Consider the following 16,765-nt stretch of genomic DNA (forward strand, 5'->3'; position numbering starts at 1 on the left):
TTCTAGTCAAGTCACATTGGAATCCAAATAATAAAAAGATAGTTTACTTAAATCTGAATTTAAAGAGAATATAATAGTATCAAGTGATTAACTTGTAGTAATAGGCTCATCTAGATGGAAATATTTTTGTTCACAACAGGAATGAAACTCAGGAAAACTAAGTTCTTCTGTTATGAAAATACTATTTTATGAGAGCAGTATATATGTGTACACATATATGTATATATATATTTAGCTCATTTCTTTGGCTTTTTGAATGCATTATAACTTCATTCATATATTAAAACATAAAGCTCTGTGAATTTCAATATACAGAACAGTTAAAATTAGGAGGCATGAAAAGTATAGTATCAAATTTTCATTTAATGCACTAGTGAATAATAATGTGCTAAAATATCTTTTTTTCCTGAACAAAAGTTTAAGTAAAGGTCTACTAATTGTATAAGTCCTTGACAATGTATTATTTGTGATTTCTAGTTTCAGTTACTTTAAAGTAGAATAAGAGTCATTACTCAAAAAGCAAATTAAAGCAGTGCACAAACTGGTTTTCATACCTTCTTGCCCATATTTCTCGGTTTTTAATTACTGTACATTTCAGCGAATTTTTAATGATTATTTTGTGTCATCACAAAGAAATATAAAATTTGTGCTCACTTCATTTGTTTATAAAATATTTTTTAAAACTTTCAGCTATATCCAGTGATGCTCAGGGATCAGTCCTAGCAATACCACAGAGACCAAATGCTGTTCAGGAGACTGAACCTGGGTCAGCTGTGAGCAAGGCAAACACCCCAACCACAGTACTATCTCTCTGGCTCCTGATTACAACATCTTTAAATCATATAATTATATTTACAAGATTAACCAAAAAGGGATGTTAAAACAATAATATGCATACAACTTAAGTTAATGTTCACAAAATGCAAGTAGCTACAAGGTACACTGCTATGAGCAATTTTGTCCATGCCATGATAATCTGTGTTGTAGAGGATATGGAGTTTTGGAATGGTTGACCTGTCAGTGAATTTCTATTAGGAGAGAGATTTTGTTATATTTTCAACCAAAATACCATGTTGTCTTATAGTGTGATAGACATTGTGTTGCTCAAAAGTAATTTTGAGGGGCTGGAGTGATAGTACAGTGAGTAGGGCATTTGCTGTGCACGCAGCCTACCCGGGGTCAATTCCCAGCATCCCATAATGTCCCCTGAGCACCGCTAGGAGTAATTCCTGAGTGCAAAACCAGAGTAACCCCTGTGCATCACCGGATGTGACCCCAAAAATCCAAAATTTTAAAAAAGTAATTTTGATTATCACAGCAAGATTAACCATATGGATTTTAAAGTTTAAATTCTAGAAAGCATATAAGCACCTAATGAGGAACCAGCTAAATACTTGAAAGAACTGCTAATAGATTTGAAGAATTGAAAGCAACATAATAGGAGTTGGAGACTTCAACATCATTTCTCGATAGATCAACCAGACTAAAGCTCAGCAAGGATATATTTTATTTGAGGGAAGAAATGAAAAAGAGGGGGTTAGTAGATAGACACAGGACTTTTCAGGCCCCAAAAGCTGAATACATATTCTTCTCCAGCGCACACAGGACATTCTCCAAGATAGAACACATGCTGAGACACAAAGCATATCTCCATACAATTCAGAGGAAATCTACTCTCTTTTCAGACCATGATGCACTGAAAATAGAAGTGAATCACACGCAAAAATGGATAATCAAATCAAACACCTGGAAATTAAGCAGCTCACTACCGAACAACCAGTGGGTTAGAGAGGAAATCAAAAGATTACTAGAAACAAATGAGAATGAGTACAAGAGCTATGAGAACTTGTGGGACACAGCAAAAGTAGTGCTAAAAAGAAAGTTTATAGCCCTGCAGGAAAGCATTCATCAGGAAGGAAGACAAAGCCCACATAAATAAATTCTAGAAGGCAATTTTTCCCCTTACTTGAAAATCTAGAAGACACACAGTTACTATGCTCTATATACTGATAACACAAATTAGCTAAAAGTTGCTTACTAATTATACTTTATTAATTATAGAGCCAAAGATATATAGTTTATATGAAGATAATGTTGGTTTAATAAAATATTTTAATAAAATATTTGTGTCATACTAGAGAAGCATGACACCCTCTATTACTATGAATTTGTAAATTATTCCTTTTAATTGGTACAAGGTTAATGTCAACCCACAGTTGTTCAAATAATGCCAACTCTAAATCAACATGTCAAAATTAGTAATCCCAAATAAATCATGACGTTTAATACTAATAGTTATTTATGGAGAAAAATAAAATACCTATATAAAGATACCCTTATGGATCACAAGTGAACACCAATGAATGAGGCAAAAAAAACTACTAAGAGAATGATGACCCACATATAAAATTCAACAAATTTTTGATTTTAGATATGAAATTTTTATCTAATTAGTTTCTTGGTTAAAACATGGACTATTATGACTACATTAGGCATTAGATCCTCAGATGTACCACTGAGCATGTCCTGAGGTTCTAGATTAATCCCCACCCGAAAAACACTCTAGTTATCTGGCAACTAAAATTAAATCACTCACCAAAAAGTAAAATTTGAAATTACAAAAAATGGTCATCTAACTTTAATGTTTCCTGAATTTATTCATAACAATGAGACTCACATACATACATAGGCAATTATTTTTTAAAACAATTTATGTCTACAATGAAGAAAAATAGTAAAACAGCCTCCCTGTCACCAAAAGGAAAAGTATCTTTTTTTTTAAGCAAATTAAGTTTTGAACTTTCTGAGCTTTCATTTCGAGTCTCCTCAACTTTCCAGTATTCTAACAGCTATAAGCACTTGAAAAATCTGTAACTGTGAGAATAATTATCACAAATCAAAATTGATTAAGACTAAGAGAAGGGAACATATGAGCCTATTGAATAAACTTCTAATGGAGAGAAAGGAAAAAAATAAATAAAAAGATAGTTTTTTCCTCCAACTCTAGAGAAGGAAAGTAATTTCCAGTTTCCTCTAATACAGATGATCTACTCATTATTTCTATGCCCCAAGTCTTAGGTATGTTTCTTTCAAAACAACATACTAAAATAATATATTTATAATGAATAGGCTATTTATAATATATAGTTATATTTTGCTCCAGTACTGCTTTCAAAAGTACATAAACCATACATTAATAAATTATGCAAATAATTTCTTTATGCACTACTCTGTCTCCATCCTCCCATTAGGAAAAGCTAAAGCATTAAGCCAGCTCATATTTTATCTAGGAGATAGACAAAATATAATAAAATTTTATAATGTTTAAAGCATTAAGAAAAATTACATATTTATAAATTACATATTATAAAAGTATATATTCCTAATAGGAACCATCATTAAATATTTCAAATGATCTTCTTGAAATATATATTTTACTAAATTATAGATCATTTAAAAAAAATGGTAACACACTAGGCATTAGAAGGAAAAAACATTTAAATTATTCTCAGCTGTATCTTAAACCACAAATAATTTTAGTTAAATTAGCTTTTAAGGTGTTGTCATTTTTAACTACACAAATATTTTTAGGAAATTTTATACCAAAGAACAATGATTTTGCTGAACAGCTAATTACGATAAAATGAGTGGCTGAAAACTTCACAAACTTATCAATAGCTCCATAGGTTAGAAATCCAGTCTTTTTAACTGATCTTTCTAGTTAAATTCTAGTAGATTCTCCTAAAGCTGAAATCAGGTGTAGGTCAGCTATATTCTTACTTAGAAGATCAATCAGGGAATGATCAACTTCCAAGTTCCTTTCAGTTTGTTGACAAATAATTCCCTGGTGGTTATAAGACTTAGGTTCTACTGTGTTTCTACTCAGTTCCTAGAGTTCCTACTTCTTGGCCATGCTGCCCCCTCCATTACAGCAACAGAGAACCTGGAACTCCTTGAACTTGAATTAGCCTCAAGCTTTGCATCTCTGCTTTTAAAAAGCTAATGTGTTAAAGAGTACCTGATTGAATATTGACTGTACAATAGAGACAACACAACCATGGGAATAATATTTACAGACCCCACTTACACTCAGAGGGGAGATATTAATACAATCATTGGAGACACTTTGGGGACATTTTAGAATTTTTACCACTCAGTAAAAAAAAAAATAAAATGAACATACAGTAGACCTTTAATGGCAGAGACAAGCATCACTGTATCACTGTCACTGTCTTCCAGTTGTTCGTCAATTTACTTGAGTGGGCACCAGTAACATCTCTATTACACTCAGCCCTGAGATTTTAGCAGCCTCTTCTTACTTGTCTTTTCCAATGATTGGAAGCTCTTTCAGCGTAAAGGGAATGAGACATATCATTACTGTTTTTGGCATATTGAATACGCCACGGGTAGCTTGCCAGGCTCTGCCGTGCAGGCAGGTTACTCTTGGTAGTTTGCAGGGCTCTCTGAGAGGTATGTGTATATCTTTTACTGTACTTGGGATATGAATACACCATGGAGAGCTTGCAAGACTCTCCTGTCTGGTCAATAGACTCTTGGTAGCTTGTCAGGATCTCCAGGAAGGAGAACAAGGCTATTAGATATCTTTCAGGAACTTGGTTTTATAATCTCTGGATGTTGGCCATTGGTGGGATTACACGGCACTGGGGACAGTTTGTGATTGTGGCTGCCAAGCTACTGGAAAATGGGGGTTCTGGATGGAGTAGGCTCAGTCCCAATTTGAGCAGGCTTGGAGATCTTAGCCCCGGGTCCCGCACACCTGGGTTCCTCTGCTGGTCCCTTCATGCGTGAGACTCGTCCAAACGTGTGGAGAGTGGCCTTGAGCATGGCTGTGGCTGGGTTCCAGAGGTCTTCATGTATTTATAAATTAAACACAGGTTTATAGGTTTATAAATTAAAAAGGCATGTGTTTATAAATTAAAGTATTAACCAAGAAGCAATTTGGGGTATGATTTAGAATTTCTCATAGACAGGAGAGTATCATGCTAAGTGAAATGAGTCAGAAAGAGAGGGACAGACATAGAAGGACTGCACTCATTTGTGGCGTATAGAATAACATCACATGAGGCTGACACCCAAGGACAGTAGATACAAGGACCAGGAGGATTGCCTCATAGCTGGAAACCTGCTTCATGTTTGGAGGGGAGCAGGCAGATGGAATAGAGAAGGGATCACTAAGAAAATGATGGCTGGAGGAACCAATTGTGATGGGATATCAATACAGAAAGTAGATAAGGAACCAAACATGATGACCTCTCAGTGTCTGTGTTGCATGCTATAATGCCCAAAAGGAGAGAGAGATTATGGGGAATATTGTCTGCCATAGAGGCAGGGGAGGGTGGGGAACGGGGGTATACTCGGGATATCGGTGGTGGGGAATGTGCACTAGTGGAGGGATGGGTGTTTGATCATTGTGAGATTGTAACCCAAACATGAAAGCTTGTAACTATCTCACGGTGATTCAATAAAATAAAATTTTCAAAAAAAGATTTAGAATTTCTCCATATAGTATAAGCTCCATGTTTCAAAAATAGATGACATTTCACTTTACTTTTGAAAATATCGGTGCTTAAATAAAAGGTTATATATAGAATTCTTTCCTTCAGTATTTAGAAATATTTCTCAAATTCAATAGATATATCAAACCATTGGATTTTATTGATTTACTGCTTGATAATTTGATCTCAAATCTGTATTTATTTATAGTTATAAGTTCTCAAACATTATATTAAGTCAAAGTAAGTAAATTTTGTTATTATTTATCCTTTTTTTTTTTGGCTTTTTGGGTCCCAACTAGCAATGCTTAGTGGTTACTCATGGCTCTGCATTAAGGAATTACTCCTGGTGGTGCTCGGGGACCATATGGGATGGCAGGGATTGGACCCCGGTCAGCTATGTACAAGCAAACACCCTACCTGCTGTACTATCATTGCAGCCCCTACTTATCTGATCTATATTGTGCAAAATTTTAAAAAATGAAAATTCTCACATTTTACCATTAATATGTAAATTATAACATCGATGGTCAAAAATTCTATGGTAGCTAACATTTTCTACAGAATGAAATCCAAAAATTTTAAAATGAATTCTCAAGGCTTCCATACTTCTGCATCAGCCTACATTTCTAGTCTTATTCTCTACATTGCCTTACACTGCACTGAGCAACATGCTCTAAACATGACTTGGACGAAATAATTTCCAATCATACCAGCACCAACAGCATGTAATTGTCTTATGTACATCCTGTATTTATATGGTTTAGATGTTATCTAAATGTTCTGTTGCTTAAGTACCAATACACTTCCTCACTGCTATTTTAGCTGAAGTTAAAGGCGATCACCATAATGTTCTACTATAAGGCAACAGTGGACTATTACAGTAAGTTTACAATTGGCATGTTTACATCCCATAAGTACATATGACAATCTATTGAGGTAAAGAATGAAATCTTACAACATATTTATATTTTTAATATCAACCCAGTATTTAATTTTATGTTTTACTAATGTGTAAATTTTTGAAACAGGAAAAGTCTACATAATTTTGAGGGCACCTAAAGGTGCAATATTCCATTTTTTTAAAAAATGAGAATGTATTATTATACATGGAGGCAAAACCATGGTATAAAGTGTAAATAAAATTGTTTCTCATTCCAACTCTTAACACTTAGGTACTATGTGATTTTCAAAGTTATCATGATTTAAACCACAATTCCCTCAAGCATGTCATACAAAGTATTCAGATCATGTGAATAAAAAGTTGATATTTTGTTTAAAGCAGTTAATCCACCCATTGATCAACAGTATGATTTTATAAATATTAGGCACTGTCACTGTCACTGTCATCCCATTGCTCACCAATTTGCTTGCGCGAGCACCAGTAATGTCTCCATTGTGAGACTTGTTACTGTTTTTGGCATACCAAATTTGTGGGTAGCTTGCCAGGCTCTGCCGTGCAGGCGAGATACTCTGGGTAGCTTGCCGGGCTCACTGAGAGGGGTGGAGGAATCAAACCTGGGTTGGCCGTGTGCAAGGTGAACTGCCTACCCGATGTACTATCACTCCAGTTCAAATATTAGGCATTATTATAACTTATAATTGTGTCATATTAGCCAGTTAAAGTTACCCTTTTTGTTGTTTGACTTGGGGGCCACACATAGTGGTGCTGCTGTAAAGTTGTGGCAACAAATTTCAGATGAGAGTAAAGTCTCAGCTATACTGTAGTTGTGAAGGGATGGTGGCACTTTGGGGATGGCAGTGGTATGGTATATAATACATTTAAACTCTTGAAAATCATTGTAACCAAAATAAAAAATGGGAATCTTTATTTTAAAGTCAAGTAAAGAATTTCATAACACATTGAAGTCTTCCCCTTTCCCACATTTGCAAAATGCTTGTGCACTATGAGAGTCACTACAAAAGATTACATTTGCTATGGAAATAAAATAGCAGTTCCTTGGAAAAGCTGCAATACAGAACTACTACTATATGATCCAGCAATCACTTGTGGGCATAGAACCAAAGGTAATAAATGCAGGGTCTTAAAGAATATCTCACAACGACATTAATACAACATTATACACAATGGCCAAGAGAGATGGAAGCCATCCAAATGTTCAATTGATTAACACATAAATAAAATTTGGTATATACATATGATAGATTATTCAGTCTCATGAGAAAAAATATTATCCCACATAATATCACAGATGAATTTGAGGACACTGCCAAATGAAATAAGTCACAAAAAGACAAAGTGCTATATTATTCCACTTTTATGAGATATTTAAAATAGATTCACTGGACCAAAAGTAGAATGATAGTTATAAGGGACTGAAAAAAGGGCAAAAAAGAGAAATTATTTAATGAGTACAGAAATTTTTCAAGATAAAAAATTCTGGATATTTGTTTCAGAACACTATATGTATATTTAATGATACTGGACTTGACACTTAAAAATGACCAAGAAGATAACTATACATGTGCTTTTACCACAATAAAATAGATTTTTAAAATAAAAAGTAGTTCCCTAAATAACTCTGAAATAATTTATACTATGGCAATAGTAAGACATTTCTACCATATAACATTAAGCTAGGAAGTGATTTTTATTCAACTATTACTACCAATGTTATATGTCACACATTAAGAAAGGCACTGGGAACAAACTTCCATCTTCAAAACAGTTTTTGGGAAAATCATCAAATTAGCAAGAAATAGATGCATGATATGGCATAATAAGAATAGAGTAAGAAAATATTATTGGTAGAAGTAACCATATTTTGATGGTAGAATCAACCATAAGTCAATGATAGAATCAACTATTTTGAGATTTGGTTATTTACTGAGAAAAGAACAATGATGACTATACTGAGATATCAAGAACATGTTACACAGACTTGGGGTAGAGGTGAAAAATTGTCTTGTCACCCATGGAAAAAGAAAATAAAAGAGGTGTTAGATTAGAGGAATAAGGATAGAATACAGAGGAAAAAATAGTTGTTTTCAGATATGTTCTTTTGAGGTATTAGAGACACCTTGGTTGAAATACCCAGTAGAAGAAAATCCTAAATGTGTATGTAAATCTCAGAAGATACGCAATAAGTCATTAGACCATACTTTAAGTCACCAGAGCACAGACATAGGTGAAGCTATAAAAATTAACGCAATTAGAAGAATTTCAATAAGAAAATGAATTCAAAATACAATGAAGTGAAATTATTTCATTTTAAGGATAAAAAAGTGAAAATAAAAGTTGAAAAAAATTTGTCTTACAATTTTTAAAGCAAACGTAACACCTACAATATTCTAGTAGAAAGTGAGTAAAGAAATTATGCCTAATTAAGTTGTCATACATTTTTTCCATGGCATAGAATCTTCAAATAATATGGCACATAAATTCTTTAGAAAAAGACCAGTAATTAGTGAAGCAAAAGATTGATCAAATCAAATAATTTGCCAATAGAACTGATGCTAAGAGATCAAAATAAGAACAAATATAAGAAGCAAGATAGAATAAATCTGATAACATACATTATAAAATAAAATGCATAATTATATTTTAACAAGAATGAGGTGAAAAGTAAAAATGCTTGTTTTTCTCTACCAGTGTAAAAAGTCAATGATACTGTAACAAAGTGAAGTTTGTAGTTGAACAAATAAAAATTATTTTTTAATGTTTTTCTTAATAATTTATGCTAATTCCAGAAATAGATATCTCTACAAAAAGGCCACTATTTATTAGCAATATTTTAAGCTTCATGAATTTCTAATTCTCTTGTTGCATTTATTTTGCTATTCTTATTTAAATTAACATATATTATCAATATACGGTAAATTATTAATATGTGGTAAATTACTTCTATCATATTAATTATTATATAAATCATATCTAATCTTATTGGTATAAATATTTAGTGATAAATCTGTAATGAATCTGTAATTTGAAATTTTATAGTGGTAATATCCACATGAGGATTTAGTATGTCTACTTTTAAATGTTTTTCTATCCTCTTGATTTATATACTTAAAATAATGTGAATGTTTCATTTTTACATATACAAAGCCATTCTAAAAATGGGGAGTGCATAAGGAGTATATGAATAATGCACACAAATTATCTTATGTATAGTTTTAAACTGTTAGAATATTACAGTTTTATCTATTACCATTACAATGTGATTTTGAGCTAAATCATATCACTAACTGCAATTACAGAATGCTGTTTTTGTTAGTAATACTTAGAAAACAATTATTCTCCTTTTTTTTTTCTGGTAGGGGCACACCCAGTGGTGCTCAGGGCTTACTTCAGCCTCTTGGCATGGATTACCTTATGGGATGCTGGGGATGAAACCCTGATGGATAGCACGCAAGGCAAGAGACTTGTCTGCTGTATCACCTATCTGGTCCACATCAGTTCTTTTTATAGAATTTACTATGTGTTAGGCCTATACTCCATAACCAATATGTACATGAATTATAATTAAGTCATCTCCGAAACTATCCAGGCAATTGTTTTTATTGATATTTACAAAGAGAAAATTGACATTTTAGTTAGGAAACCTCTTCATTCTCTACTTTTGGTAAACCCCAAATCCTGATCTTAAATTTTTGCCTAAAATCTACTCCCTTCCATGTTTCTAACCATCCATAGTGTCGTGGAGTTTATCTTGTTATCTCAGAATTGTGAAAATGAATATAACCTATAAGATATCACATTCCCTTTCATCTTTCTGAGATAGTCATAAGAAATCTTAGCAAATAGAGTATTTTGGGAAATGTATTTACTATTTTTGACATGGAAATAGAATTCCTGGAAATTCTGCTTCCAAATTCCTGTATTTGTTTCTTCAACGTTCCTCTCTCCTACACAGAAAATCTAGAATACAAAATTATGAATACTAGACTCCCAGCTGGTTCAGAAGATTTATTAATGTTATATATGTAAATGCTAAAATATGTCCTTCACTGTAGTTTCAAATAAAACAAGAAGCAATGGAAAAGTGAAAAATAAGTCACTTAAGAAAAAATATGGGATAGTCTTCAAATAGTAACAGGTTTATTCTCTCCCTGTACCAAGGGAATTATCTCTACAAGCCCCCTGTTCCTAAACATTCATGCCAGACAAGGTCTCCACTCTTTCTCAACTTATGTTCACGTGGTGCTAAGGTCTTGCCATAACGGATTTATTCCACTGGGCCATTAAACAAGCTGTACAGCTGAGATTTGAACCTGAAATCTTAGTGATCCCAAATACTAAGCTATAAGGGTCTCAAAATACTTGAAGAAAAAAAAAATAAATGAGCTGTGGATGGCAATGAACACTGAAGAAGTATAATTGGAAAAACCCCAATTTGGTTATTTCTTGATGATTACTATTGTGATTTGTTTCTGTGCCATATATACAAACTCATAACATACAACTGGCACTATTGCTCAGCTTTTTCTAAATTTCTGTATGAAATTCTAGATTGAGGCCTAAACCATGAGATGTATACCTCAGGCATGAGGGTAGGCCAGGTGAAAATGCATTGACCGGAAGGCATTGTTTCCCTCAGTGTAATGTAAAATAGAAGAAATGTATAATTAAAGCAAAGTCTGAACTAAAAAGAAAAAAACAAAGCAAAAGAAAAAACCTTGTAACTATGAACTAGCCCATGAATATTCATTCTAATCACTGTACAGTAATGAATTAGTAGTATGCACAGCAAGAACAATATAAAATTGGAGGCTACAGATTGCAGAAATGAATAATCTTTAAATGATATAAATAAAGATCATGCATTTTCTTTTCTGGATTGAAATTCACTTTGTGTTCCCTAGACAAAAAATAGGGGGAAATACAAGAATAGCGAAAAAATTAGACCTAAGTGTTTGTTCCTGCAGCTACACATCAAGGAAAAAACTTATTTGTATATTTTAATTGTACAATTTAGATATTCACTACCTAGATTGCTTAAAACCAAAAGACAAAAATTTGAGTTTACCAAATTACATATTGTCTTTATACAGTAGAGCTGTTTTTTTTGGTAAAGCATGATAATGCATTGATCATGTTGCCAATGGAGTATTTTAGAAATTTTCTGGTTATCTCTATGTTTACTTTTCTATCAAGAGGTACAATGTATTTAGATAGTTTAAGTTGTAGAAGTAACATTTCAACTAAATGTTGATGAAAACAAAATGTCAGATCAAACCCTTCTACAACTGAGCTTGAACTATCAAAGATATAAAATGAGATAATCACAGCAATATAATTTAAAATAATCACAGATTAGAAACTTAGGAGTCAATGTAAGGTACATGCTATATCTTTTTAAGCATAATTAAATAACTCATCATTTTATTCTTGATTTCTAGTATCTTTATCTAGAGAATACAGAAAATAATAGTGCCGGTATGGAACATAACTTAGATACAGTGCCCAATAAACTGTCTGACAATGCACGTGTGTGTGCAAGCACACGTCAGAGGTCCCACTCTAGACCTAAAATGGCTGAGTTGCAAAATGCCGTTGCTTGGTGACCAAATAGTATCTCCTCATTCACAGAGTAATCTAAACATCAACAGCTAGGTTCTATCAGCTTTAGGCGTGTCTAGGACTAATACTGAAAGGCATGTTTATCTTCCAGTATTCCTTATTTTAAGTCAGTTGTCACTTGCTTGATCAGCTATATTGAGGCTTTAGAGGAAAGGATATTTACAAAGGTCCACCTATTCTTTTGGAAAAATAAGAACAAGCTTCTTCATTAGGCCTATGTGGTGCCTACTGTTTTAGTATGACCTGCCATTTGCTATCAGTCTCCCTTTCTTTCATTAAACAAAGTAGTTAATTAGCCCAAGCCTGTCCCCTCCCCTTCTCTTTCCCTTTTTGCAGCATAATGATGTCTAATTATCAGCAGCAGAGGGGTTACTGCAACTCCATGCTCAAATCTCTGACAGCAAAGCCAGCCATGAACCTTCAAGTCTCAAATAGCTCAGTCTTCTTGTAAATAAGATTCAAATATTGTTCCTTCAATCAATATATGGATGAGAATTAAAAGAAAATAGATTTTCACCTTCCTGCTTATTTTATACTTCTGCTACTCTTCAAATGAATCAATATATTTTTATGGGACAAAATAATTTGAAATGTGAGCAAATACATGATAAAAAAGGAATCTTAAAAAAATGTAAACTCATTGAGATGATGATTGGCTGTCTCTCAGAGAAGGAGGAGCCTATGATTCTCTTAGGAACAGCATAAAAATTTCATAAAGAGCAATGGAAGAGTTCATGAATTAAAACCCTCTTGAACATTTCAAAACAATCTTGAATGAAAAGCAAAGCTTTTAAATACTTAGAGAAACCATTATCTAAGACCATCATCTGATAGATTACATTTCCTCCTATAGATGGAATCTTTCCTGAAAAGAAAAATGTAGAATTATCATTTTAAATTAGATGCCTTAGCAGTAATTTTTTAACTCCATTATTTTTGAATGAAAATATTGAAAAATGAGCATCTGGATTCTAGTTTAAATCAGTGACATCTTAATTTATATTAGTGGTTCTGTAATTGTTATGGAACTTGTCATAAAGAATTTTTAATTAATGCTTCAAAAGTGCATCAATATATGTACTAAATGTAATCAAATCCTTAGGAGTACTAAACTCATTAAACCAATACTGAAGTAAAGTTAACGGGAAATCTAAGTCAAAATATAATGATTCAAAAAAAAAAGCTTCCTAGCCAGTAATTTCCTTAAACATATTAACATTTAGGTAAATATATATAAATAATCATATTATTCATTTAATTCACCTAATATTTCTCAAAAGACAATACACTCTTATGTTCTGGGTTCTAATTTACCTTGTCTAATCATGATTTTTAACCACGTTCATAAATTAACCCCAAAACAAATGAATCAAGTATTTCATTCTCTCTGAAACAGTTCTGACTCATCAGATGTAAATAAATCTCAATTCTAAACCTTATCCATTCAGTTCTCATTATTTAATAAAACAAGATCATAATCTCCACATTGTCTTTGGCAATGTCAAATGTTATAGTCTGCATTTATGAATCTATTTACCCGCTAGATACCTTTCAAAATGGTACATCTTTAAAATCAAAACTTTCATGTGTTTCGATTTTTCCATTTATTTACATTTCCCATTTCATATAAATTTTACAAAAGAAATGCATTTCTTTCATGCAACATATCAAGAAACCATAAACTGCTTTCCAAACCTAAAAACCGAGTCCTCCAAATCGTCTTTTAAAAAAAACCTTTCATGCATATATATCCAATTGCATATACCTCTGTTTGAGACAGAAGAAAAGCTCTCAAGACATCTTTCTAGCATCCTGGAGGAAAACTGCAGGAGAAACAGTTCCAGCAAGGGAGGGAGGAGAGCAAATGCTCAAGAAAACCCGGAGCTAGGCAAAAATGCAAAGGATGCCAGACACCCTCCCCCACCCCTACTCCAAATGTACCCACCGTAACGCTGCGAAGAAAAAGGTCTTAGGCATGGGATCAGCAATCCTACTTGTAGCCCACAGCTCCCATCTTCTGGAAAGGAAATTGACGCTGCTATGGTTCCTCAACCTCAAAGGTTTCTGACCTGGAAGGCTCAGAGATGCACTAGGCTCTCGATGCCAGCATCTTGCAGTGCCTGGGCTTAGAGATTTGTGGCCAAGACACTACTACAGAGCCATCCCAGAACAAGGAACAAATGCAAACACCATAGGATAGCGCTCCGACCCATCTCTCTTTGTGGTTCATTATGTAGCAGCTGCTTTATTTATGAAAGGGTGGAATGGAGAAGGGAATAGGGTGGGGTGGGTGGGGAGGGGGGGGGGAATCTCCAGGACGTTATCTACAATCTCAATAGTCGCGGCAAGATCAAGATCTCTGGGAGTGATCAAGACGATCGGACAGCCCCGCGTCTCCCCGGCGACAGTCGAACAATAAAACGTGATCGGGGAGGGGGGAGAGGGGGAGGAGGAGGGAACCCCCATATCCAGGACGAGCGCCACATTCGGGCTTTGTGCCAATAAGGAGACACTGTAGATTATCGATCAGAATCGTCTATTATCAGAGCGTGCGGCGGGGCTCCCAGCGTGGCCTTTATGCGCGGCGGCGGGGTGCGCTCCAGGCGCCGAGCTAAGGACGTGGGACAATGGCCCAGCCCGAGGACGCAGGACGTCGCCCGAGCCGGGGAAGCAAGCTCCAGCCGTGGGTCCGAGCGCCGGAAGGTCGGCGAGGGGGGGCCTCGGACTCCAGAGTTGCGCTGCCACTTTGATATAAAGAACCACAAAGACCCCCGCCACGCGGGGTGGGGGGGAGTGCGCCTGGCCCAAGGGAGCAGTGGTGACTTTGGGGATGGGGACGGCGGCGAAGGGCGGCGGAGGGGCGCCCGAGCCGACGGTGGCTCCGGGCTCCCCGATTCTGCCCCTACCTCTCCCTCCCCGCTGGCAGCTCCCGCAGACAAATAACCGGAGCGGGCGAGTCACTCACCGTGGTCTTGACGGGCACGTAGAGCACTTGCTTGGCGCCTCCGCCACCCGCGCGGACCTCGTCGGGCTGGCCCAGCTGGAATCCCTTCGATTTGACCCAGAATTTAAATTTGGCGTTGTCCGTGGAGCTCGACTCGGAGCCGTTGAGGAGCTGGACGATCCGCTCGTATTTTTTACGGGTCACCGTCTTGGTCTTGCCCGAATCCCCGTAAGTCCTGAGACACCAGTCCTGGAAGTGGCGGTACATGTCGCGCTCGCTCTCCATGGCCCCGGCGGCCGGCCGCCCCGCGGCTCCCCGCGCTCTCGGCACCTGTTCACCCCGGGCTCATGAACCAAGCAGCCCCGGGCACGGACGCGGGCTCGACCCGGCCGAGGGGAAGAGGGTCCGGCTGGGCAGCAGCAGTCAATGCCCAGCGCTCCCAAGTGTCCGCTGCATCCGTGATGGCAAATGTCTCGCAGGTTTTCCTCCTCTCTGGCCGCTCTTAATCCTGCAAACCTAGGACCATCCCAGCAGCATCCGGCCCAGAAAAGCCGAGTTTTGAATCCGTTAAAATCCCATTCCGGGGTGGAGGAAGAATCCCAATATGGACTTGGGGTGGTCCCCTGACGCCTCGCCCGGGGGGCTGCGTCCGGGCCAGGCAGGTGGAGCGCAGCGCCGCCTCCCCGCGCGCGCCCCAGAAGATTCTCCAGCCACTGGCCCCGTGGTCCAGGAGCGAGGGCTGCGCGCCTCTCTCTCTCTCTCTCAAGCAGCCGCCGGGCGGGGGGCCTGTGAACCCCAAAGGACACCCGGGTCCCTGCGCTCCCTTCGTCCAGGGTCCTGTTTCCCTTGGGCCTGCCCAGTCTGGGGGCGCGAAGGGACTAGAAAGAAAGAAAGTTCTTACCTGTCATGCTGTTAAGCCTATCAAATCCGGCCAGACACGAAATGCTCTTCAAGGGTGTTTTTTTTTTTTTTTGGTCTTTTATTCCCCCCCAAAAAAACCAGCTTAAAATGTCATTTCTCGCGATGAATTTCGACTGGGTGCCTTCCCCCGCCCCTCGCTTCTAAGTTAAGTCCCAGAATTAGCCGAGCCTTCGTGACGATCCGGCCAGAGTTCTACGGGCTGGACGGTGGCATCCCAAACTGGTATCCGTTCCCGAGGGGACGTGGGTGCAGACAGGCAGGCCGCTGGCAGCAAGAGTCCCGTGTAATGACAGGGGTCTCCGGACAGGACGCCTAGGGTTTCTGCTTAACTGGGGACAAGGCATAGAAGTTTCTGACACAGATGCTTAAAACCCTCTGCATGAAATCCAAATCCGTGTCGCCCACTCGGTTCCAGTTTGCCGCTCGCTCGGGAGGTTTCGGATGTTTATTTCCCCCCACCCTGCCACGTCACGGACACCCCCTCCCCTGCTCAGAGTGGCCAAATACGAGTTCCTCGGGACGATGCTCTCGAGCAGATGAAATCCGCGGCTCCTCCATTCGGGATTTCCATGCGTCTGTTACCGAGCTGGAAAGAGGGGAGTTGCCATCCTCCTCGCGCGGGGATTGCGGCCGCTCCTCTGGGATGCTACTCCGGGCCGAGGCCCGCGCCCGTCCCGGGCAGCGGCTCTGCGGGCCGGCCCCGCGCCGACGTCCTTCGAGCCCCGAGCCCCGAGCGGGAAGGCGCAGCGCGGGTCCCCGCGGTGTCGCCGCCGCAGCCGGTCCCGGCAATTACCAAAGGGTCATCGGCTCCCGCCCGGCCGGCCCGAGTGCGTGCGTGAGTGG

The 16,765-nt window shown here is 37.7% G+C and overlaps 1 protein-coding gene across 6 annotated transcripts in view; it reads right to left on the reverse strand.

The window, feature by feature from the left end:
• Positions 1 to 16,381, reverse strand: part of NOL4 (nucleolar protein 4) — a 302,404-nt gene extending 286,023 nt beyond the window's left edge. For 2 of the 6 annotated variants that reach the window (XM_055126525.1, XM_055126530.1), the window contains exon 1: positions 15,023 to 16,381. In XM_055126525.1, coding sequence (XP_054982500.1) covers positions 15,023 to 15,286 — 264 coding nt within the window. In that variant the 5' untranslated portion in view covers positions 15,287 to 16,381. Of the gene's footprint in view, positions 1 to 13,822; positions 13,918 to 14,002; positions 14,125 to 15,022 lie in introns of those variants that run through there. The other 4 variants (XM_004606053.2, XM_004606052.2, XM_055126526.1 and 1 more) reach the window with 3 other exon arrangements.
• Positions 16,382 to 16,765: the final 384 nt, after the last annotated feature.

Source organism: Sorex araneus, chromosome 2, assembly GCF_027595985.1.
Source record: "Sorex araneus isolate mSorAra2 chromosome 2, mSorAra2.pri, whole genome shotgun sequence".
Taxonomy (NCBI): Eukaryota; Metazoa; Chordata; class Mammalia; order Eulipotyphla; family Soricidae; genus Sorex; species Sorex araneus.